The sequence below is a fragment of the Onychostruthus taczanowskii genome, unplaced genomic scaffold (assembly GCF_017590055.1).
Source record: "Onychostruthus taczanowskii isolate IOZ18803 unplaced genomic scaffold, ASM1759005v1 scaffold61, whole genome shotgun sequence".
Classification (NCBI taxonomy): Eukaryota; Metazoa; Chordata; class Aves; order Passeriformes; family Passeridae; genus Onychostruthus; species Onychostruthus taczanowskii.
Genome location: NW_024503790.1, coordinates 6,765,870 through 6,791,170, shown reverse-complemented (window position 1 = coordinate 6,791,170; position 25,301 = coordinate 6,765,870). Strand labels below are relative to the sequence as shown.

The following is a 25,301-nucleotide window of genomic DNA, read 5'->3' as shown; positions in this document are numbered from 1 at the left end:
ACATATCACAGGCTGGTTCAACACCTATTCATTTTCCTCTTTTATTTTCAATTTTTTAAAATTGCTCATTAAAACGAACACATGACAGGGACGGGGGGAAAAATTGCTCTTCCTCTTTTTCCTGAGGACTACAAAATCCAGATCTACTTTAAATACATTTATCTATAATTATCACATACAAAAAAGCCTTACTTAATTTACATGAATAGGGTGACCAAAAAAAAAAAATTTTAAAAAAATGATAAAAGCCGTTAAAAAGCGCATGTGAGCTGTCAGCGTGTTGTGCCTGCGGAGCGCCGGGGCCAGGCTGGAGCGAGCAGCGATGGAGCAGCTGAGATCCGCGGTGCTCTGCCACCCAGCCCGCCCTGCAGCTCAGCCGGCACCGCGCTGCCTTCCTCCCCTCCAGCACACTCCCCCTCATCCCCTCTGCTGCTCCCACCACAAAGAGGTGACTCCGCGCAGCCCCCGCTTTCAACTTCTTTGTTCCAGCAGCTACTCCACACTTCCTCCAGCTGCTCCTGAAGGCGTGACCTTTCCACCTCCTTCATTCACACCGAAGGAGCCTTTCCTCACGTAACCTCAGCGCTTCCAGGGATCCTGCTCCGCAGCTCCAGTCGCGTATTCTCCGCTCAGGTTCCCTTTGTTCAATTAAACACATCCATCCCGTGCAAGCCCCTTCGTTTTCCTGCACCCTTCAGCTTTTCCTTTAATTTTAACCTTGTGAAAGTCTCCTTTAACCCCACACAACGCATTTTAGGATACAATTTGTATGAAAAATGCTATATAAAATAAAGTTTTATTGTATCATATGTTAAGGACATAAAACATCCCAGATAGAAGTGTACAGGAGCTGACATGATAGACTAATATATTTTAAGGTCTATTGTGTAAATATGTATTTAGGGAATTCTGAAGCATGGTATTATTGACCCAAGTCTCTCTTAAAACACATTGATATATGGAGTAAAAACCCTTATGAAAAGTAGCAACTTCATCTGTGTAGTAGTCACCTTTCAAAGTGAAATATCTGTCATCTTCAGTTTTTTATCATTCGATTGAGAACACAGTGGACATCTTGACAAAATTCCGGTCTTTTTAAGAGGAATGATATTCAAGCTAAACTTACATGCATAAATCTAAAAAGAACCAGAAACTTTTACACGTACATTAAAAGAAACATACAATAACTATTTTAATTTGCAGAGAAAATGTGCTAGATAGGTATTTTTTTACTTCAGAAATACACCTCCAAATGAGACTTCATAACATAACACAATAGAAACTGTTACAGGGAAGTGATAAATGCTGGAAAAACATCTTATAAGAAACACGAGCAGAAGAGCAAACTAAATGTATTAAACTGATAATGCAGCCGTAATAAATTTAACCAGTGAGCAGCACGAACCTTTCTTCTAGAGTTCAAACACTTTAACTTTTTTACTGAAGAGAAGCCACCTCGCTTTCAGAGGGAGAATCAACTTTAAAACCGCTTTGTGTCCCGGGGCCGGCTGTGCTCGGCAGCACCAAAGAAGGAATTGCAGCGGGATGAGCGGCTGGGGCACCCGCAGGATGCTGCCAGCGAGCGCTTTGCCGCGGGACAGGGACCCGCGTGCAGCTGTGCCACGGCCCAGGTGACAGAGCTGCTGCCACCAGAGCCGTGACAAGGTCGCCACAGCGACCCCCGGGACCCCGGGGAGACGCCAGACAGGCGCTCAAAGCTCAGCAACGACAATCAGCTTTTTATCGCTTTCCGTGACCGTACCCAGTTTCCACAACTTGCTTCTCCCCCTTGCACGAGCCCACGGGGGCTGTGCCGTGAAATTATTGCTGTTTGAGCTCAGCCTCTCCAAAGGAATGCAGCAGCCTAGTGTCCAGGATGCTCACTACAGCAGAACTGGGACCAGTCCCCGGCTCCACAACTGAAAAAAACGTGATCCGGGTTCCAGGGCAGCAGCACCTCCAACTCTCACCCTCCTCACTCCTCTCTCTATCCCTGTTGCCATTACTGCAGAGCTCAAATACAGCAGCTTTCAAAAGAAATCCCTTTCAGCCTGTTCCCTTCACATGTGTAGAATGTAAAAACCAATGAAGCTGTAATTTATTACGTTTTCATTCTTTTAACTGCAGGGCAGACAAGGACTGCAGGACGTTCATTCACATGACAGGGAGCTGGAGAATGATGTGAGGATAGGAGTCTGTGTCACACCTAACAACTGTGCCCCAGTAGTAAAATCACAATGAATGGGAGACTCCAGAAGGCTGAATCAAGCAGAGATGCACCAGAACAGGAGCACTGTTCACACTCAGATCCTTCTAATTCCACAGTCAAGGGACTGGACAAATCCAGTAATACAACGGTTTAGATTTAGTCCAAGAGGATCAAAAGTAGAATCCATCTGCAGAAGAAGCTATAAAGATGTTTTAGACTGAAAAGACTCAAATGACAAGAAAAACCAGCAACTTACTGTTCCTCAAACCTCCTATTTCAAGAACTCCGTTTCACAGAATTTTTTAATCATAGGAAATGTAGAATAGAGAATGAATGTTTTCCTCCCAAACAATTCAGGCTGAAGTCAGGGGGCTGTGATAACATTAGGACAAGGAAGATCTGAATGACAGAATAAATATAGGAGATACTGGAGGAAACTATCTGGATCATCAGAATCTAAGACACAAAAGGTTTCATGTTGAAAACACTAAAAAAGCTGGAAATTGTGACAGGTGCACAATAAATCATGCAAACCACAGCAGTTGGGAAGAAACAGCAAAAGGAGAAGGACTTCAAATACTGTAAGACCTTTTTGTAAATTTATTTTTTTACTTAGAGCTCTTTGGGACAAGAATGGTCTTTTTCCTCTGCATTTGCACAGTGCCTGGTGCTGGTTTGCCACTGGCCTCCTTAACATTTATTACAACACAAATAATAATAAAGACTGAGCAGACCATGCACTTTGTTCCTGCTGTTAATTGCCCCATTAAGGGAAAAACGAAGTAAGGGGCAAGAAGCCTGATTGGCCAGAGCTGCCCTGTCTGTGGGGACTGCAAGTGGAATAATTTTATGGATTCAAAAGCAGCTGCGTCCCTTCTCTTTGTCCAGTTCTCAGCAGAACAGAGCTCACATCACACAGTTCCTCCTGCAAATCTAGCAACTTGCATGACCAGCCCCAGAAGCAGCTGAGCTTCCCTGTCCATTCTTAGGTTGCTTCCTCTATAACAGGGGTGAAACACACTGAAATGGCAAACATCAGAACATTTCCATGGTAGCTGTCCAGACCATAAATATTCTGCAAACAATGGGCCCACTTCATTTTCCCCTGGGGTCAATCTAGCATTGTTCATGGATGTTACATGCACTGCTTAAAGAAACAAAGCATAGAAGTGTCAGGACAAATCCAGGATGCTGCTCAACCTATACAGAAAAACTGTGTGTACCAAAAACTGTGTGTACCAAAAAACTGTGTGTACCAAAAACTCCACCGTGCTGATCACCTGCTCTTCTTTCTCAAAACACCTGAGTGAGATCCCACCATCCTAAACTGAGTTAAAACATCCAAGAGAATTAATTCTACAGAGAACTAAACTGATGCCTGTGTGCTTGTCCCAAATTCCTACACAGAAATTTGGGTCCCAAGCAGGAAGGCCTGAAAAATCAGAGACAGTTCAAAACAGCACTTCTACTGGGTTTTATTTTTCTTAAACCTTGGCACAGCCAGCACATGTCAGGGACTATTATAATTATGCTCTTTATGTGCTGAAAAATTAATAAACAATTACTCACTTCAGGAAAAAAAAAAAAAAAAAGCAGCCATTTCCTTGACAAATGCTGCAGAAAGCATCAACAATCTCTCTGAAATCTGGGTCCACAGCAGGGAATTAACACCAAGGGAAGAATGGCCACTGCTGCTACAGACTGCAACAACTGGAAACCCGAGGCTGTAATGCAGTTTTCACAGGAGTCTGCACCTGATCCAAAGGAGCTACAAAGCATTTTTATATCTTTGTAACAGAAAAAAGTACGTTCAGTCTTTAATGCTGCTTTGGCTCAAGTACAGGCCGGTCAATCGATTTCTATCAAGCCACAAAGTCCAAAGTTTGGTGTTTGAAATGCACTAGTTTCAATCCCTCTAGGGCCAAAAAGGGCTTCTACACTCCTTGGTGGCTGGAAAACCTCTGCTGTGGTAGGAAGTCAAGCTCACCTTCCCAGGAAACCATGAGAAAGCTAAAAAAATACACACTTTCCTGAACAAATGAATGAGACAGCAAACATCTGGGACCTTGATAAATTCTCACAGAAATTTATTTACAGCCTAAATTTTGACTAAAATCTGCCATTCCATAAGTTCTTCCCTAAAATACTGGCAAGTACTATATATATGAACTTCCTTGAGAATCCATAGGGAACTTGGCACACTTGCACTGAAAGGCTTCCAATATTCTTTTAAAAATTAAATAAGCTAAATAAATCCCATATATCCCTTTTTAAGCAGACCCACACTACAGTCTTCTCCCCACCTTAAATCAATGGTAACCCAATTCAAATGCCTTAGAGCTCTGTCTGAGAACTAGTGGAGAGATCAACGCTTTTTATCTTAAGGATTATGGATCACTCCCTGGGTGACTAACACACCCAGCAGCCCATTAGAACCACCACAAAGGGCAGCTGCTCCTCCTCCCACCCCTCTGACTTGAGAAAGCAGCATATAAAACTTCACCCCTTCACGTTGCAGTTCTCTGCCTGCCTGCCTTGTTTCATACTCTAAACACAGCAAGATTTATTAACCTTTACAGTAAAAACAAATAAAATGATGATGAAGTAAAAACACTGTGATGTAAGGGCTGCAGCTAGCACCGTTTATCTGTGGAAATCCAATTAGTGCTCAAGTGGCAGAGATACCTGGAAAAGTGCTCACAATCGAATCAAAAAAAGATACAAAAACATTAACCTGATGGCTAAAAACTCCACATTTAAACATTTAAAGCAATAAGGGTGCTTTTATTGAGTATTTTCTATATTTCATTAGGTCCCAAATTGACGAGGAACCCCAGAGATGCATTTCCTGGGCTTTTGGATCCTAAGACCAAATGCTTGACTTTGTTGGTGGTGTTGTAAAACACAAGGAGTATTTCTTGCTAGAACAGCAAACTTCTTTCTGCAGTAGAAACTACAGCAACAACTGCACATCCAGGAAATGCTGGAAAGCCTACAAGGATATTCTTTGATGTGAGACATTCATCCTGTACTCACCATGATGAGAGCAGATCTGTTGTTGCTGTGGTCTGAATTATTTCTGCATGTAAGGATATCTGAATTTACCTGTACAGTTGTGCTTTACCAGAAACTCTTCCCTCCAAGCCGTGGCCCTGTCCTTGGCTGGGAAGGGGGCCACACTGATGAGATGGCTGCTGGAAAGAAAAGGACCCACTGCACACCTCGATGGGCTCAGAAAAGGAGATGGGAGTGGAATAAATAGATCAGGCAAGCCCCCAGCAGCAGGGCCCTCAGATTAGGTCTGATTACAAGACTTACAGAAAAAGCACACAGCACAACATCCCTGCTGTGCCCTCTGAATACTGTGACTGCTTTCTGCCAGCATTAAAGTCACTTAAATGTATTAAAAGAGGAATCAGCAGAGAGTCACTGTCAATGAACAGAAGAGCAAACTTGAGTAACAAGCTCTCCAAAAGCACAGAACTGGAGACAGTAATTCTTCACGATTTTGGGAACATCTGATAGAACCTTCCTCACAGGTTAGCTTATGGCAGAACGTTGCACTTGCCCCCAGTACACATTTCTGTGCACTGCTCTTAGGCTGTACAGAGGAGCTGAATATACACATCCAGAACTAACTGCATTAAATGCAAAATAAAATGCACTAAAAATCCATTCCAAGGTGAATTAACTGCGTTAAAAGGAGCAAACTTCCTTGAAGTTTATACAGAAAAATAGGTTTTATTTTGTATTTTTCCATCCATTCTTAAAAGTCCAAAGTCTTTATCACCTTTGCAGGGATATTTCATGACAGATCACTGTCCGGATTTTTACTTAATGCTAATCCTTAACTTTCTTTCTTTGTAATATGAATCCACTGCTCAGATATAAATGTGAGACTCAAGAATATCATATGAACAACTTGAGCTGTACTGGGTACCAGAAAAATAGTTATTTCCTGACTTTACTGTTTCCCTGGGCTGCCACTCCAACTCAAATGCTCTGAACAGACTGGCCATATTTGTGGTATTGCCTTTCTGCAGAGAATATTCATGAATTAGCTTTCATATGCCACTGAGTGCAACTTGTCTTTAGGGAGAAATTTCTACATCTCTTTAACTTTTGTGCTTGTAGTAAATTACAAAGAGGAATATGATACCCAGAATTTGAATGGTGAAATAGAAATGTTTATAAAATGTTTAACATAAAAAATTGAAAAAAAAAAAAAGCCTGTTTCAAACAGATCCAACACAGCAATATTTAGATTCCCCTCCTCTCCATCTCCTAACCAACAGGGATGAGAACAGGGTGAGAATCAGTGGTGAGAGACCTCCTGCTCTTGTCTGGAGTATAAAGAGTCCTGGTTTATTATTCTGCATTTGCATGTGGCAGCAAATGTGTAAATGTTTTAATAATACAAAAATCCCAATAGAGTGGAGGAGGAGGATATGAAAGAAAGAAATACAAGGACATTTACCTTCTTGAGAGTGAGATAGAAAGGAAAAGAGAGAAGGAAGATGACACGATAAGGGACAAAGCAAGCTTTTCTGGGGGGTATCTGGAAAAAGCTAAAAGAGAAATCATTAGGAAGCCCACAGTGCATCTACAGCGATACAGTGCGGATCAATTCATTTAACACTGCCCTGTACATTTACAGAAAAGTACTTTTGATATAATAAAGGCTCATAAACACACAGAAATTGGGTTAGACCTGTTTCGAATTCCTGCCAAACAATGGTTCAGAAAAATGAAGCTCTATTTTAATTAGCTCGACTCAAGAGTGATTTGATAACAGCAGATGCTGTCTGGATGCTTTCAGCTTGATGGGCTCCACATACATGAACTTAAGAGTGGCTTTGATGCAATTAGGTGTCTCTCTCTCCTTTAACATGTGTTAAGCTGAACCAATGGCTGGTGTCTATTTAATGTCTTGAACTAGAGGGATATTGACACTCCTCACCATTCTCCTCCAAAAGAGGAGCTAAAGTGAAGAGAAGCTGCTTTTTTGGGGCCTACCCACAGTTCCAGCAACTTGAGGACAGAGGAGCAGGCACCAGTTCACTGCTCACAATGTATATTAAGATCTTAACATTAGTTCTGTTTCTACCACAAACCACATTTCCTAGCACATCATATTTACAGGCTTGGTCAGTCCCAGTGAAAAAACCTGCCCTGTCAATTGCTGCTTCAGCTCATCTCATTTTCTGTAAAAACAAGAGGGATTCAATAATAATTCCACACAGCCCTTCCAGCCCTATATTCCCAAAAGACTCCACAGACACACTGCAGCATCAGAGTGACTTCCATGCAGTCATGGCACTGCTCTCCCACCTGCTGTCCACTGCTTCCTTTTAGAGACAACTTCTGCTCCTGGAAATATCTGTGCATGGACATCTTGGAGGCCCCTCTGCCTTTCTGAAGGGATGTACTCACCTCACTCTGCAGCCAGAAAGCAGAGGCATTAGCTAAAGGACACATGCAACATAGGAACTGCTTTAATGCATCAGGGACAAGGCTAATAGGAGGTCTTGATTTGTTAATTATCTGTCAGTTTGTCACAGCTGGGCTGCAAGGAGTGGGTGAGGGGGAATCTTTCTGCTTGGCTCTTTCTCTAAATGCTGAATTAGGCTGTCAAAACCTTCATCCCACCACAAGAGGCTGTGAAAAGAAGAGCCAGACTATCCTTTTCTTCCTCCTTTTCCCAGCAGGATATGCTGCTTCAGATGTCCTACCCTCCCACCATGACTGCAGAAATGTATATTGCATATAGAAAATGACCTTCACACCATCACACCATGCCCCGTTTAGTCAAGGGACATTAGCAGACCTGAGCAGGATAAATCAGAGAGGAAATCCCAGTGCCAGGGGAGCACACAGGAGGCATTTATTTCGTAAGGAGCCCTAAAATTGCTACCTGCTTGAATCAGCAATTTCCAGGCAGGGTTTTGGAAGGCAGAAGGCCTGGCCCCTGTGAGAGCAGACAGATAGATATACATGGAGTTAGGGAGATAAAAAGGTGGAGTAGTGTCAAGATTCCCTTTCTTCTTACATCTCTGCCCCACGTAATCCTCTAAGCAGGGGGAAAAGTTCAGGCTGTGAAATGGGATAATGTATGGAACACCCCCATGGAGACCAAGCTAGTAAAGCAGAAAGCAGGCTGTGATGCAGCAGTAGAATTTACCATAAATACTTATACCTCCTAAATCCAGCTACACATGGCTGTTAAGCCATGAGAGCCCAGGGAGATCCCCACCCACTCCTCTGCTTTCCCTGCAGGCCACGTCCAGAGCAGCCCATCACTCGAGTCCTTTCCTCAGCAGGATTATGAAAAATCCCCTGCAGGAGCTTCCCACATCCAAGAGTCACACCCCTTCCTACCACCAGCGACGCTGCGCCCTTGCAGGTGTGGGACGCTTGAGGTTTATTCCCTTTCACAGGGGCACTGCCTGCTCCAGGCACTCAGGTCTGCCTTTGTACAGCTGATCTGGGCAAAATGGCCACGAACATCCCTCACTTCAACAGTTCAAAAAAGGTGTCTTCAGTTAACATTTGTGTATTTTACACTTAGGACAGCCAAGGAACAAATACATATGGTCAGCACACAAGGCAAATTCTCAGAACAGTTTTCTTCTGTGCACCATCTTCTCCTGTAGCTGGAAAAACTGGTGCTTTTCATCTTTTGATCTAAAATCCCTAGAACTAACATTTCATTTTCTAGTCTGATCCACCCATCACTATACAGCACACCAGCTGAAAGGACAGAAGAAAACCTGCAGCTTCCTTGACTGATTATTTAGTCCTCAGCACTAAAACCAATGATACATTTTGCACACAGTCCTACCTTCCCCAGATGGGGTCTATTGAGAAATCCACTGGGGACAAAATAACTGTCTCTGTTTCATCAGGTGAAGTTAATAGATCCACTTCTTAACAGATCCAGCTCCAGAACTTAACCCCAGATTATAAAATTTGCTAAAGCACTGCCTCTCAAAATTTATGCAAGCTTGACTCCCTTTTTCACTCATTTATTGTGGTGGCTCATCCCACATTCCTCAGCTGAGATGGCATCAAGCTCCTTCAGGAAAATAAGAGTTACTGAAGTAAATGCTACCTCTTCAAACTAGGAGGAACAGAGCCCCAAACAGTAATTACAAGTAGAAAGCTGTTTACTGAAGAGTGACTTTGTGACTTCCTTTGAAGCCCTTGCATCCCTTTGGAGTTCTAACCTAAGTTTGAGAAATTCTGCTTTAAGGAACTTAACTATAAAGAGACACAGCACTGGTGATGACAGTGTGATGACACAGCATTGCTCCCCACCCTACACCTACACAAGAGCTGGGGAGCAATTTCCCAGCAGGTGCTGGTGGCACCAGCCCCTCTGCCCCACAGTGATACAGGCTCCTGGGTGCTGGGATGATGCTGCAGATAACAACCCAGCAGCATTGATAATACAACCAATGCAGCAGTCAGCATTAATTATCCCAAACTACTACAGGGCAAGGCCTGTGTCTCTTAAAACATCTGTCTCTCAATCTTCTGGTCTTTAATAAAACCACCCTCCCAGCCATAGGGTGTAACTAGAATTGTACATACACATGTGCATGCAAAAACATAAATACATAACGAGACATTCAGGTCCTCATTAAAAAATGGAATAAATAAGAATTCACTAAGGAATTCTGCCCGGGTCTGACTTCCAGATCTGGTTTTGCTGCATTCTTGCCCACAGCCTGAAGAGCTCTGGGTGCCTCCCTCTCCAGCTGCACCATCCTCTTCAAATTCAGACTTCTTGCACCTATAATTACTAGGTGCTCTGTGCCAGGCTCCTTTAATTAACCAACCCAACTCTTCTCCCTTTGGGATCAGACTAAGCTCTTTTTTATTAGATCCATCATTAGCTCCATCAGTATCTAGGCCTGAACACGATACCTTATACCACTCCATGGTGGGGCTGTAGGGTGCAAATGACCTCCAAAGCACCTGCCTGCAGGAGAGGCAAGAAAAGCAAGGCTACGAACCCAGGAAAAGTGGCATGAGGGGTGGATACAACACCTTCCAAATTCAAGTACATCAGCAAAAACAACACAGCTTAAAATCTTCAGGAAAATGCATTGTATGAGGGGACCTTGGTGTTCCTGTTAGGTGCTTCTGCAGTGCTGAAGGTGGTTCAATGCACAGAGCAGAGGAGCAGGAACAGAATAAATCCCTTTATTTGTCACTACACTGGAGCCAACCTTCTGATCTTCAGGGCTTCAAGAGCGAGCCAAGCGTTCCTGGAGTGCACTGCTTCCCCCAGCCCCACTCCCTCCAGCTGACAGTCTTACCAACTTTCATTCTCTGAAGCTGTTTCACCTACAGCTGTTTCTGGTTTTTTTCCACAGAAGAAACCAAAATGTCAAAGTGCACCCTGGCCTTTTGGGGACCCGGAGATGTCCTGTACAGAAGGGCTCATGCACGTGGCAGGGAGAGAACAGCAGGTGGAAAGCAGGAGAGCTGGCAGTGCCCTGGGATTCCTTGGGACAGGCGGTCACTGCAGCTGCACAGCCTGACTTCCCCAGAGAGTTTCTCAAGGAGAAGCCAGCCATCGATCTCGGGACACACAACTTCCAGGACCGTTCCTTATCTCAGAACAGCTTCTGCCACGAATTCCTGAATGCGCTTTAATGTTTAAATTATTAAATGCATTAATGTATTTACATTATTCAAGTCGTATGTGCATTTTTCTAAGATAATTTATGTATAAGAGCTTGAATGTCCATGACTGTTAATGTCTACAACCCTTCCTGTTCATTATTGATTCTGGAAGGGAAAAAAAAAAAGGCAGTGTTTTAATGCCTTATTTTTAATGTATTAAGAGTCTGAATAAGTGCATTCTCTTTTTTCTTTTGTAATTTCATAATTTAAGTAGTGCATTTATTAAACTGACACAGTATGAATTGTGGTGAAGTCTGGCACAGGTCCATGCTGCCAACGCAGCCCAACCGACCATCACGCTGCTCTGCAAATCAAGCACAAGCTCAGCTCCTCTTACTCCAGCTTCTCTCCCTACCTGAAATCAGAAGGGACACAGACTATGAAGTCTTTTTAAAACACATTTTCTTTGCTATTTACATGACTTTTCCCTGTCTTCTCCATTTTAAGTTGGTGAATTTTTTGTATGTTATTGATGAACCATTTGAATGCAAACCTGATTTTTCAGTGAGTTTTGACACACATACTACAGCTTAAAAATGTCTACAGTACCTTTTAATCCCCATAGTTCCCAAGCTCTTAAGAAATCTAAACCGAATATAATTTTGCTGTTTCTACACCACAATTGTCACATCACAAATCCAAAAATTTGCTCGCACGTTAATGTTCACAGGCAAATTAAATACAGAAATCAGGTCATCACTGCTGAACCACAGTCACTTCCAGAGCAGAATGCAGAGCTATTCAGCAGTAGCTGCCCATCCTGTGTGGCATTTTGGGACGCGAATGCTATAGCAGGCAACAGAAACTGCAAAGAAAAAAGTCAGCTAACACACACCAGAGCCACCTCCGCTCACTCCACCCACACTTAAATGGTGTGTATGGACATGCACTTCATATATAAATTATGTGTAAATGCCTCGGATGTTTGTAGCCAAAAATACTACTTCCAAAGTCCAGTTTTTACTGCCACACAAATCCACTGCCAGCTGAGCCTGCACAGAGCAACAGTGACACCCGATGGCTTCCAGCTTAACCCTGGGACACAATTCCCTGGGAGGAGAATCCAGGGGCTCCATTCCCTCTGTCGACGTGGTGGCCCCAACTCCAATCACCTATCAGAGCAACTCATCAAGGAGCTGAGCTGCAGAGAGATAAAACTTGCTGTATGTAGGCACTGTATGTAATTAAGAGTGTGCATAAGTTTCACAGTACATTCTGCATAATTACAGCCCTGCCTGGCACCGCTGCCAGTGCGAGCATGAACACACACGCACACACATAATGTATGCACAATATTGTGCATATGGACTTGGGAAAAGACAGGGAACAGTGAAAGTTGCTGGCTGTTGTTTTAAGAGCTGACTCTGCCATTTCTAAGGTTAAGTTTGTGTTTTTTTGCTACTCATTACCATTCTTTAACTGTTACAATTTATATCAGCATATAATGTTAAATAATTACAGGGAGCGGAGCTCACTCTAGCGAGGATATAAATGCGCTGTGGGATTCTACAGATTTAAACAAATAACACTCACAGCAGGGGGTGAGCAGATGAATTAGCATTAATATCCTGCCTGGGAGATCCCAGTGCAGTGTTATGGCTTAAATACAGATCTTTTCTGTAACAGTCAATATGACAGCTACTACCAATAGGGCCCAGCACATCCACCAGTCAATATACAGCTGCAGCTGAAAGAATGCCCTCGTAATAATCCATACAGCAGCCAGTTCAAATAAATAACTTCCCTTTAACAGTCCATATCACAGCCAACTGCATTAAAACCTTCCCTTTTAAGGTCTATACAATAGTCAGCTAAATGGAAAAATTGGCATCCTTCTTGGCAGCCTCAGAGGGAAGTCAGGCACCGAACGGGTGAGAGACCGAACTCTCCTGCGGTCCCGGGGTCCGGGGCACCTCCCGTGCCGTGGAGGGGAATCCTGCTCTGCTGCTACCACAGCCTGCAGTGAGAGGCAGTTCAAGCCTCCACAGCCACTGCTTCGCTGTCTTTCACAGCAAGTACATTTACCTTAAAACAGAGACCCGAAGCTGTTTCTTTCCTGACAGGAATAAGGAATCAGACCACAGCTGGGCAGCAGTAGCCGGCACGCAGATGTGTGTTTCCTCAGAGTAAAGGCAATGTGCTTTTTCCAGCACTTTAACCACTAGAGAGATATCCCATCTCAGCCCAAAAGCAGACCCAAAGCTCTCTGTTTTAAATCAGTAGCTGCTTTTTCACCCTCTAACAAGAAGCAACAGGCTGAGGTAGGCTGAGAGTCTGCCTCCCTTGGACTGGAGCACAGCCCTTCATTGTGCAACAGCAATTGCAACAGACCATAATATAAATCATGACAGACATGGTTACAGAGCACCCAAATCTGAGAACTGAACTGGAGGAAAACCCATGGCCATGACAAATTCTGTCACAAGGCCACTTTACACTGAGAGTCAAATCTTTATCCTGGTACCCCTCTACTGGTAAATCCACACTTCAAATTAACTGACTGCAAAACAAACCTGCAGAACTTCAATAAATTACAATACTTCTTGAGGCAAATTAAGGAGTAAAACACAAAAAAAGTCATAAAGCACTTAATACTAAGTTAAGAGTTTACAAACTGCTGTACAAGCAGTAATAAATCTCTAGAAAATTAAATGTGTAGCTATTTTCATATTTTCCATACTGCTACAAAAATACTGTTTATTTACCAATAAAGAATTTTGGCACTAAAATACTATACTTGCTACCTTACTTTAAATGAAAGGAGATAGATGAGAATTTTGTTAGATATAGAAATGATAAAGCAGGAATTGCATTTATTTTTTAAAATCCCAGAAATTCAAAACATCTGACTGGTTCCTTTTTAAGAAACTTGTCCCTTTGGGTATATATTAAAAAACATAAACATAAACCAGGGGCCTACAATCCCACCAGATGTTTGGCACCTGAAGCCTTTTCAAGTAATTGATTAAGAAAATAAATTTTTTTTCAGGTAACAGGAAAAAATTGTGTCTAAAATCTTTCACATTTTCAATGCTTTAATTCTGCTTCAGATTTGAAGAGAAGACAGCAGCAACAAACTCATTCCAGCTTATAGCCTCCCAAATTAAAAATAAATACACACCACCCCTACTCCAGAAGTCATGATTCGAAGCTTTGACCATATTTTGCAAAATGACAGTTATTAAAAACAACAAACACGCATCACTGTGAGTCATCTGGTTTCCAACTTCTGAGTCAAAAGGGGCTGATTCCACACAAACTGAAACCTGGCTCTCCGAGGACTCGCATGCTTAACGATTTGTATCTCTGCACCACAGCTTCAGAACAGGATGTGGAAGAAAAGAATGAAAAGCAGGGAGAAAGGGGAGGGGAGGGGAAGAGAAAAAAAACCACTTTTTACTGGTCCCAGTGTCACTGCAAATAAAGACCACGTCAAGATTTAAACCATAATAATGGAAAGGCTATAAGGTCCCTGCTATAATGTTTCCTCTGATATTCCCTTTCATAAATGTTCTCTTTATGCTGCATGCTTGGCAATAATACATGGAAGGTTTGTGAGGCAGCCCACTGGGGAAGCTCAGCACAGGAAGCCTCACACAGCACACATCCGAAGCCAGGCACTTCATCTACCAGCTCCACAAGTTTCCTTAGCTCACCCATCCTCTTCAGGAGAACGCAGCAAGCCTGGGGAGACAGGTCACACACAGCAACCTGCAGACATGTTTAGCTGGAAACAGATGTGTGTGCCCATGCATGGACATGCAGCTGCCTCCTCCTCCGGTGGAACCTTCCCGGTTCCAGCTCCTGCAGGGACAAGCAGGACCCCCGAGCCCATCCCCAGCCCTGCCTGCAGGACTGGTGCCACCCGAGCTTCCCCTTGGCACACTCAGGGAAGGAGCCATTCCCTGGAGGGAGCTCAGCTCTGCCTTCCCAGCAGGAATGGCCTTCAGCAGCCTGAGGCACCCGCATGCCTGGGGGAAGTCAGCACCACCCCCAAGAATTTCAGCTGGAATCCCACGGGCACCAGTCCTGAATTTCCCAAGGGACCTGACTCCGCCGCTCTGAGGCTTACTGGGCGTTTGGCAGCTGACCATTAGACTGGAAACTAAGTCCATCTTTATGGAATTGTGGCAGCCTGAGTCAGGAAAGGGCTTTGCAGAACTGCAGTGCTGGGGGGCCGGGGGCAGGCTCATCCCAGTCTTGTCTGTAATTCTCAATCACTGCACAGAAAGTATTTATATCCTGTTGGCAGCATGTGCAACCAATGCGACTCCCCGTGTCAGAGCTGTCAATTATGGGCTTGACTTATGAGGAAAGATTAAATGAGCTAAATATGTAGAGCTTGGCTAAGAGACCAGGATGGGGGTGGGGGGAAGGAGAAATGATGTGATAACTGTCTGCAAACATCTGAAGGGTGCAGATGCTTAAGGAGGAAAGGAAACACTTAGGATCTAACACAAAACAAACAGAAGCAAGCTGGAAGACACAGGGAATTCTCACTGTATAGCTGGGAATCTCCATTCCAGCAAGATGTCCTCTACTGCTGAGCTGTATCCCAAGGAATTCCATCACTCAGGCCATTCAGATGCCTGACAAAACACCACAACACTGACAGCAGAGGAGAATTCTGCTCTAACCAGAAGATGAACCATGTAAAGAAGTGGCACTTATTGTGAGTGCCCTCTCTTGCTTCTCTCCAGCTGAACAATCATTTTACTAAAAAGCCAGGCATATCTTGTTATTTTTCCAGACTGACACTTGTGGAAGTGTGTTACAGGATGACAGCTGGGAAGAGGACACAGTTTGTACAATGTAGCAGAGAGAGATGCTATGTAAATATGCACACAAAACAAACACAAATAAAAAAACCAAAAATTCTTAGGCTGTTTGGAAAGATTGGCAATGCAAGTGACATATGGAGAAGTACAAGAAATACAAAAAGCAGTGAAAATTCCTTCTAAAGTAAGATGGTCAGGGACTCCAAATCCAAGATTTGTACCAACTCTCAACTTCCTAGTTTGGCAAATCTTGGTTTTGAAGTGCTGGCATCAGAAGAATCTGAAGAATGTATTTCTGTGTGCTATAGAGAAAGTTCTTTCAGGTTCTTGAATATTCTGCCTTTTGTGCCCCTGCTACCTCACTTTTAATGTGATGAACACATCTGAGGCACAACAAAGATGCCACAGACATGGCAAATGTTTTCAAATTGCATGATCTCCCAGGTAAAAGTAGGAGATGAAGACCTAGAAGGAAGGAGGAAGGCAAGAAATGAGGGAAGTTCCCCCACACAGGCAGCTCTAATCTTATGTGGATCCCAGGCTGTCTCCAGACTGGTTTTGATTGCAGTAACAATGGCACAGGCAGTGCCTGGGCAAAAGGACTCCAGCTCTCCGGTGGTGTTAGAGGCAGGAGAGGAATCAACAATCTCCAGCAACATTTTTCAGAGTAGGAATTTAATACTGTGGAGTCAAGAGGCACTCCAAAGAACAAGTTCCTGCACAAAGTTATTTCAAGAAGCTAAAAACGCAGTCAGTCACTCTGGTGAAGTTCTTCAGCTGGTCCCTCCTCTCCTCAAGCACACACAACTGTGGGCAATTGCTGCCCTCTACAAGCTGCTGTGCACATAGCAGAGCTCCCACGTCTGGAGCAGGAATGGTGCCTGCAGGGATGACCCCACAGCATTCCCAGTGCAGGCACCTCTGCTGTGCCCCCATGCCAACAGCTGGGGGGCACACAGCACAGTGCTCCCAATCCTCCTGCCAGCTGAGCAAAGCAGGACACGAGCTGCAAAACACTGGAGGTGTAGCACATTCAGATCCTGAAAACACCACATGAACATAAAAATCTGGTTTTTTCAAGGGGAAAATACCAAGTGTTAAGTATTTCCTAACTGTGTGCCAGTGTGTTCTTCCAGTGTCTCAAAGCACCATCATTTCCATTTTACCTTCAGTGAGAGACCTGGCATCTCTGGAAGTCAAATCACACCTAACATTATAGAAGACTAACCTAACTCCCTGAACTTTATTTTCCTTGTGTTTTCATAAAGAACAACTTAGCGTATTACAACTATTTTAAAACCATTTTAAGTCTTCTGACAAGTGATGTTGGTTTGTCTGAAAAGCAAGTAGGAATTGCCTTCAGAGCCTTCCTGCACAAGTGCACAAAAAAGATTATGAGTTACTAACTCATGCCCCTGACAGAGAAAGACTGTCCCTGTCCTGGGGTGCTGCCTCATCCACCACTCTGAAGTGTCATTTAAACTTTTCCACTGACCTCAAATGGGCAGTTTAACATGGTATGACAGTGTTTCTTTAACTATGCTCAGTGAGTCAAACTGCATCTGTGTGCTTGGAACACATTAATATATTTGTCTAAATCAACAGAGTAAAAGGAATCGACAGATTAAGCAAGTGCACTTTGCACGAGCCACGGAGGAAGTCAATGAACACCAGAAGAAAGAGAGAAAAACAGACAAAACCCAATAATCTTGAACTTATCAGAAGGTCAAACACGAGAGAGCTCTGCTTAGTAAACCACAGAGCTCTCTTTGCAGCAAACCAAAGGTTATTGTGCGTGGCAGTCACACACCTCTGGCTCCCTGTTCGTGGCCCAATAAACCCAAAACCTGCACAGGAATTTCCCTCCACAGCCTGGAGGAATTTTTGGCCAGCACTGGGCTGGCACAGCAGCAGCTGCAGGGCCTCCCCAAACCATCAGCAGCATCATCTCTCACGAGGAGGAAGGTCCTGGAGCTGCGGGCTCTCTGCCTCTCCTGCTGGCAGGGTAAATCACCCTGACTCACGTTTCCCTGGGGGCTCTAAGTTAGTTACGACTGACTCTGGCTGCCTGGAAATCCCCTCTGCACAGATTTACCTTTAGAGTCCTTCGGTGTACGCCACCACCAGGAACAAACCCATTGTGGCAGACAGAAAATTTGCACAGTAAACAGGTATAAATCTTGTCTTAAACAGCAAAGGTGGGAAAATGGAAAACAGAAGTGTGATGGGGAGTATTCTTAATTAACATGAACCCCAACAAGCTCCCTCAAATCTTATGACACCAATCTGTAGCCTCTCCTCATTGCCACTCATGGTTTTGCTCAAATGGTAAAGACAACAGTATTTGTTAGAATCAGTCTCCACCAACTTCTAGTGACAACAGTTAGAGCTAAAAGTAAAATCTCAATTGCAAAGCTCCTTTCTCAGAAACCTAAATGAAATTTTCTGTACTTGCACTCTACTTGAAAGGAAGCTTAACAGAACAGATAAGGTGTAAAATGAGACAACAAACCAGAAAGGATTTAATAATTCTACTGTCTGTCACTCACTGCAGTGTACCTTGTGATGTTTGCACAAAAAGGGGAGTTAAAAGTGCTCTGGCCATTACCCTGACCCTTAAATATTTGAAAATGAATTCAACAAAGGGTGGGGAAAAGCCAGGAGGGCTCCAGCACATTCCAACAAACTCTACACTAATTGCTACAGAGGCAGCAGTAATTCTTGTTAACTTGTACCTTTCGACAGCCTGTAAAAAAAGGAATAAAATGTCCACATTTCAGTGTTAACTGCTCTCATTTGCAGCAAGAAACAGGAAGAAACAAAACATACTAAAAATAAAAGAAGAAAAATTAAATAATCTACAAAAGAATCCTGACCCAGGGGTTTTGTAACTTCGTGAGCAACCAAGCGAGTGTTTTACATTTAGAACCAGTACTTTCATATTTACAACTAGCACTTCCTCCAGCTACCAAGCAGCAGCTAGGGAATGAATGTGTTTTGTGACAGGAAAAAAACCCCAAACAAACAAACAGCACGTTGAAAGGCCTCACTGGCAACTCTCCTTCCTCAGGTTCTCCCTACAGCCCAGGCTCCTGTTGGAGGCTCTTCCAGGCACAGCCTTTGGGGCTGTAATTTAGGCAGATTGGGCAGAAAGCAAATGCCAACAGCAAAAGCATTCAAGCTCTTGAAAACACCTCAAAAGCAGCACAGGATGGTTAAAAAGCTACAAGACTCTGCTAGTGCTGAAACAGAACAAGCTAAACAGATGATTTAAATACATTCTGGAGAGATACTACACCAAGGAAACAGATTCCTGATGTAAAGGGCATTTCCCCCTGGTTTAACCTCACAGAAAGAGTCTGTCCTACGCAGTTACATCCTTTGCACATCCCAGGACTTTGCTTTGAGCAGCTTAAAAAGACAAACCTATTCCAATTCCACAAGTGTTCAGAGGCTTATCAGGGGTGGCTGCTGCAAGCAGCAGGGATGCAGCAGTGCTCACCGACAAGCCGGGCTCAAGGAGAAGCTGATCCCGCGCGGGCGATGACAAACGTGGCTGTAAACAGCAGCGGAGCGAGGTGCTGACACTCTGAACACAAGGTTACACTTCCCACCAGGAGCTACACGGCAGATTTTAATGGGCCACGACCGACAGCCGGGGAAATGAGTGTCCGCTGTGCTGCAGGAGTTCTGGCTGTCCCCAGCCCTCCCTGCCACTGCCACTGCCACTGCCACCGCCACTACCAGGCACAGTGACCTCCTGCTGGGGACGCCTTTCCACCCCGGGCTGCTCCTTGCAAGGACTCGAGGGACTGATCTCTGTTATCTCCAGTTTGGTGGCTCAAAAGATCAAAAGTGGGTGGGAGAAAGAGCACTTTGGATTGTGGCATGAGTTTGTAGGGCTGCATTCTGAAGGCTCAGCAGGGCCATAAACCATTGCAAGGTGCCCTGGAAAACGCAAATGCAGGACACAATGGGATGTGTCAGACTGGGTCTGCTACAGCATCTTGGAGAATGCTGAAGTCCTTGTGCAAACAGCTAGGAATCCTGGCTTCTCCTGAGGTCCTGTGGAAAGCAGCAGGCTGCAGGCAGGGGTACAGGGTAGGCAGAAGACAGTGTCCTTGTGCACAGGGCAAGGTGATGCATTTAGCACCTTACAGGATAGTGTCCAGTAGAATCACAAATCCAATACAAAACCAGCTTGGGACTGTAAAAACATCTGCTGATACAATGCAAGATGTTTTAATTCTATTGCTTTCTCATTCTTGTGTGCTGGTGTGATCCAAACAGGTCAGTCCTGTGAAGCACTGAATCCTTCCACTCACCAATAAAGTGAAAAAGGGTGTGGGGGTGCAGAGCAGAATTTGGTCACGAGACTCTTTCCTCCCTCCTCTGGACTCTTCAAGTGCTCACCAGCAAAGGTGAAGTCCAGGATGATCCCCCAGCACACAGCCCCCCACCGAGCTGCTGCTGGCTCCGTGCCACGCTCTCTGGCGTTTCCCTAAACACTTTTATGACACAGCACCATGTGCCTGAGTCTGGTTTATGGGCCAGGATCTCCTGCCTGTGTGGAAGGGAGCCTGCACGATCCTGGCCACAGGGAAGCCACAGCAGGATGGTGGAAGTCAGGTCATCTGGCTCACAGACCTGAACTGCTCATTTAATAAGGCGTCTGCAGAGGAGCAGATGGAAGCAATACTGACTCCTAAACAAATGTGACAAAGACTGTAAGAGTTTATTGTTTTTTAAAAGTTAATGAAAAAATAAGAAGGAAAACTCCACTGTTCAGAGGGCTCTAATTAGCTCACATGCTAAACTCACCATCGTGAGAATAAAGTTTACGTTGGAGTTCTTGAAGTGTATAAATAATTTCATGTAGTAAGAATATCCACCCAAACAGAAAGATATACAACTGCTATACACTTCCTCTGAGCAATTCTGCAGTCACATATGCAGTAAGAAATTCATTATATCTAAGGTAATGTTAGACTCTGCCTTGAGAAAGAGCAAGCTGTTGACCAGCACAGGCTGTGATGATCTGCTGCCTGCCCTGACCCTTCTAAGGCAGGGACAACCAACTGCTCCAAAAGCAAACCACCAAACCCACCACAAAGCACATGGTGCCAACAACAACTTCAGGCAATCTCATGTACAGATGTCCACGCAATTAAGGGATGGCACAATGTCATTAGAGAGACTGCCACTGCAACAGAACTCACAAACAGACTTTTCATGAGATGCCTTATACTGACTTTTCTTGGTTCACAGTCTTTACTCGCATCTCTCTTTTTTAAATAAATCATCTCCTGGGTTGTCTAGGTCTTGGAGAGTTACTTGGTAAAAATACTTTGAGGTGGCCAGTGTCACAAGTACTTGAGCCTTCTCCCTGCAAATAGCTATGATCAACAAATGAAAGCGGCAGATGAAATTTAGAGATTTATATATTTAGGATGAAAGCATTGGCTAATTGGCTGAATTTTGCCAGGGTTTTGGCTGACTTATAGATGGCTGAAGAGGAAGGAAGGAAAAAAAAACCCCAAGGTTGTAAAATCCATATACTGCAGCTCCAGTAGTGGCTCACTTCCCACTCTGCATCACCATAAAAGAGCAAACAAAACAGGGTTCTCTGAGTTACCCTCACACACAAAAAATCCCAGGGCCCTTTCCAAAATGCTTCTAGAGTAAAAACATTGGACTACATGCACTGCCAGCTGACAAACATTTCTAAGCTCACTCTGAGTGCCTCTGAACATAAAGCCAGCTTGAATGAGGTCTCTGAGCAGCAGAGGGGTTTTTGTAAGAGTACAGCACAGTGAATCTGTTGCACAGGGCATTCTTCAGACTCTTTCCTAGAGGCTCTGAACAAGAGCACATCCTCGGACAGGCCACGGCCCAGGTGACCCACGTGGAGCTGGTGGCCACAGATCAGAATTCAGAGGTGACAACAGCAAGGCCACCCGAGGCAGTTTACACCGTGTCCACAAAGCACCGGCTCCTCAGAAAAGCAGAACAAAGGCTGAAAATGATGTGGCAAAGAGAACAAGGCGCGCGTTACCAACAAGGAGTCTCCGGTGCTTCCGGAGGCACTTACCAGCGGCTCCCGAGACGCGGCGCTCTCGGCGGCGGGGCAGGAGCCAGCCTGTGAAGCAGAGCAAGAGTGAGGTCACATTGCCACCCGATGGGCACCGCAGAACACCCCTCTGCAGGCTCCTGCCCACACAGCACGGCTGGCTCTGAAGGCAGAAAGCTCAGAGCCACAGCAAAACGTATTAATGCCCCCCTTAGAACAAGGGAATTAACTGAACCTGCAGAACTGAGCTTAGGGGGTCAGCAGCGAGAGCTGGCACGGCTCCCGAGAGATGGCATGAGAGAAGGGGCCACACCAGCACAAATCTGTAAATCCTTCTCCCATTGCCAGGATCCAGTAATGCATCCTTTGTTTGCTGAACCGTTCTTCTAAAGATTTCTAAATAACCATGATTTACCTAAACCTCACAAACTGCCAGCAGTACCAGGAGCTTGCTTCCCACACGTAATTAAGAGATGAAGTTTTGTACTCCAATTCTATTCCCCATTTTCATGCCTCACCTTCAAAGTATCTCAACATTTATTTTTTTCCATTTGCAAAATACACAAAAACAATATAGATAAAATAAGTATTTACCACAAGAGGGTGCCAGAAACTCAAATATACTGCAACTCATCTGCATCCAGACAAGGATCATCACCAGACCCAGGCAGACCTCACAGGGGGCAGGGATTCTCTGGGATCACTTGCCACAACCTCTGGGTGGGAGGGAGGAAGGAAGAAAGGACCCACCACTGAATTCCTATTCTCAGGAAATTCCCAGAGCAAAGTATTTAGCCTTGAAGAAACACTGATTGCCAAGACAAATCTGAAAATGGTTATCCTGTTCACAGGCTACACCATCATCTTGCTTTTCTCTTTCTTTTACTATAAAAAAGCCAGTAACAGAGAGACAGGACCTTTTCTTTTGCTTATTTTTAGTAAAGACATTGCTAAAGGCCCAAGGAACATGATTTCAAAACAAAACAAAGTATTTTAAAATCTCTGGTAGAAATATTTATTGCCTTTACAACATAATTCTATCTACATAAACGATTTCATTTGAGCTGCAGTACTCCCCTCTCCCCACACTGCTTGAGGCAATATATTAATTCATGAGAATGAGAAAATTAAACTAAGAAAAACAGATAATAAGCCATAAGACATCTGACACTCCCTTTTCAGCATCTAAATTAACTTGATTTGTAATAGGAAACATGATGGGGCCCAAACATAAACATGTTAAGTGAGGCAGTGCCACTACTCATGCTCTCATGTTGAAAGCTTGGCAATAAATAAGCCAACATCACCAGGGGCAGAAAGCAAATACTTTATCAAATTCTGTAAACGTTTAGAGTGCAATGGGGACAACCTTCTACAAGCACTGGCAACAGTGTCAAACCTGCAGTGCTGTGTAAGAGGAGCGGTGTTTACATTCTGTGAGACTTGTAAAGACATTTTCATTGGTTTGTTTAATTCCAAAACTGCCCCTTGAAAAGTCACCCACTGTACTATATATCCTTCAGTCACATCCCCTTTTTCCAGGCAAAGCTGCAAGACTCTCTCAAACTCCACCCAAGCCCCTAGAATGTGTGAGCCCTGAACACTTCTCAGAGCGAGGAACCAGCGTGAGAGCCGCAGAGATGGCAAACAGAGTTCCACAGCCACAGAACAGCCTGGGGGCAAGGCACCTTGAAGGTCACCTCACTCCAGCCCCCTGCCACGGGCTGGACACCTGCCAAGAGGTGGGGACACCTGTCCCCAGCAGCACGGCCAGCCTGGGCAGCAGGAGCAGCCCCGGGGCCTGGTCCAGCTGCTGACCAGTGCCTTGTCCAGGGATTTCTGACCAGTGCCTTGTCCAGGGATTCCTGACCACTGCCTTGTCCAGGGATTCCTGACCAGTGCCCTGTCCGGGGATGGACCAGGGATGGCTGACCAGTGCCCTGTGCCAGAGCCCTGTCCAGGGATTGCTGACCAGTGCCCTGTGCCAGTGCCCTGTCCAGGGGATGGCTGACCAGTGCCCTGTCCAGGGCTGGACCAGAGATTCCTGACCAGTGCCCTGTCCAGGGATTCCTGACCAGTGCCTTGTCCAGGGATTCCTGACCAGTGCCCTGTGCCAGGGCTTGACCAGGGATTGCTGACCAGTGTCCTGTCCAGGGATGGACCAGGGATTCCTGACCAGTGTCCTGTCCAGGGATGGACCAGGGATTCCTGACCAGTGTCCTGTCCAGGGTTGTCCTGGGATTGCTGACCAGTGTCCTGCCAGGGATTTCTGACCAGTGTCCTGTGCCAGGGACTGCTGACCAGTGTCCTGTCCGGGGATGGCTGACAAGTGCCCTGTCCAGGGCTGGACCAGGGATTGCTGACCAGTGTCCTGTCCAGGGATGGACCAGGGATTCCTGACCAGTGCTCTGTCCAGGGCTGGACCAGGGATTCCTGACCAGTGCTCTGTCCAGGGCTGGACCAGGGATGGCTGACCAGTGCCTTGTCCAGGGATTCCTGACCAGTGCCCTGTCCAGGGCTGGACCAGGGATTGCTGACCAGTGCCCTGTGCCAGGGCTGGACCAGGGATTCCTAACCAGTGTCCTGTGCCAGGGCTGGACCAGGGATTGCTGACCAGTGTCCTGTCCAGGGATTCCTGCCCAGTGCCCTGCCCAGCAGCCAGACCAGAGGCTCCTCACACCTGCATCATGTCTGATGCAGGACAGACACCAAAAGGAGTGCAAGTAATTCATTCTGGCCTGAGGATCCAGCACTGCTGCATGCAGGGGGGCAGAACCTGATTCTTCCTCTTTACCTTTAACACCCAGAGCATTCTCTGCCTGCATTTATGAGGGTAAAAAGCAAAGACTCTCCCATTTCCAAACACTGAACTTTATTTTGAGGTAAAGCAACGTAAATAAATGGGGGGGGTTAAGTGTGCAGTGGGAAAATACAATAACCAAACTCAAAGGAAGCTGAATGTTTTTAGGAAACCACAATTTGCCAATTGACCAGATTTCTTTCTCAGAAACTGCCAGCCCTGTAGACTGCCCAGGTACCTTATGGACCAGTCACAGACTGTTTTGGGTTTTTTGGGTTTCCTCATTCTGGAAGCACTCACCTGAGGTGTGAGGGATGGACTGTAATGCCTGCACCTCAGACTGGGGCAGGCAGAAACACCGGGGTGATGCAAAGCTGCCCTGCCCCCTGTGAGTTTGGTAACTTGGCCTTTCACAACCCACATCTGCGCTGGTTTTATGTAACTCATTTCTATTTCAGTTTAGTTCAATAGCCTTCCCCACAAACTCAGCCTCCTCAGTCCAAAACAAGGGATCAGCAGAGAGGCTGATGGAGATTTTGCCAAATCAGGACAGGTTTGAGTGCCTGTGCATAACAAGGTGTCACAGGGCCCACACAGCCAGACCTTTCCCCTCCTGCTGCTGCACCGGGCCCTGGGGCACTGAAAGGACTTCACCAAATCCCAGGGCAGCTCACGCTCAGGAACCTGTCCGGGACAGTGCTGAGCTGCCAGAGCTGCAGGAAGGTGAGGTGGGTTGAGCTGGCAGTGAAA

The 25,301-nt window shown here is 45.1% G+C and overlaps 1 protein-coding gene across 1 annotated transcript in view; it reads right to left on the bottom strand.

Annotated features, from left to right (window-relative positions):
• Window positions 1-25,301, bottom strand: part of PEX14 (peroxisomal biogenesis factor 14) — a 67,595-nt gene that overhangs the window by 41,510 nt on the left and 784 nt on the right. Inside the window, exon 2 of the mRNA XM_041419618.1 lies at window positions 21,773-21,820. Within this exon, the coding sequence (XP_041275552.1) occupies window positions 21,773-21,820 (48 nt within the window). The remainder of the gene's footprint in view (window positions 1-21,772; window positions 21,821-25,301) is intronic.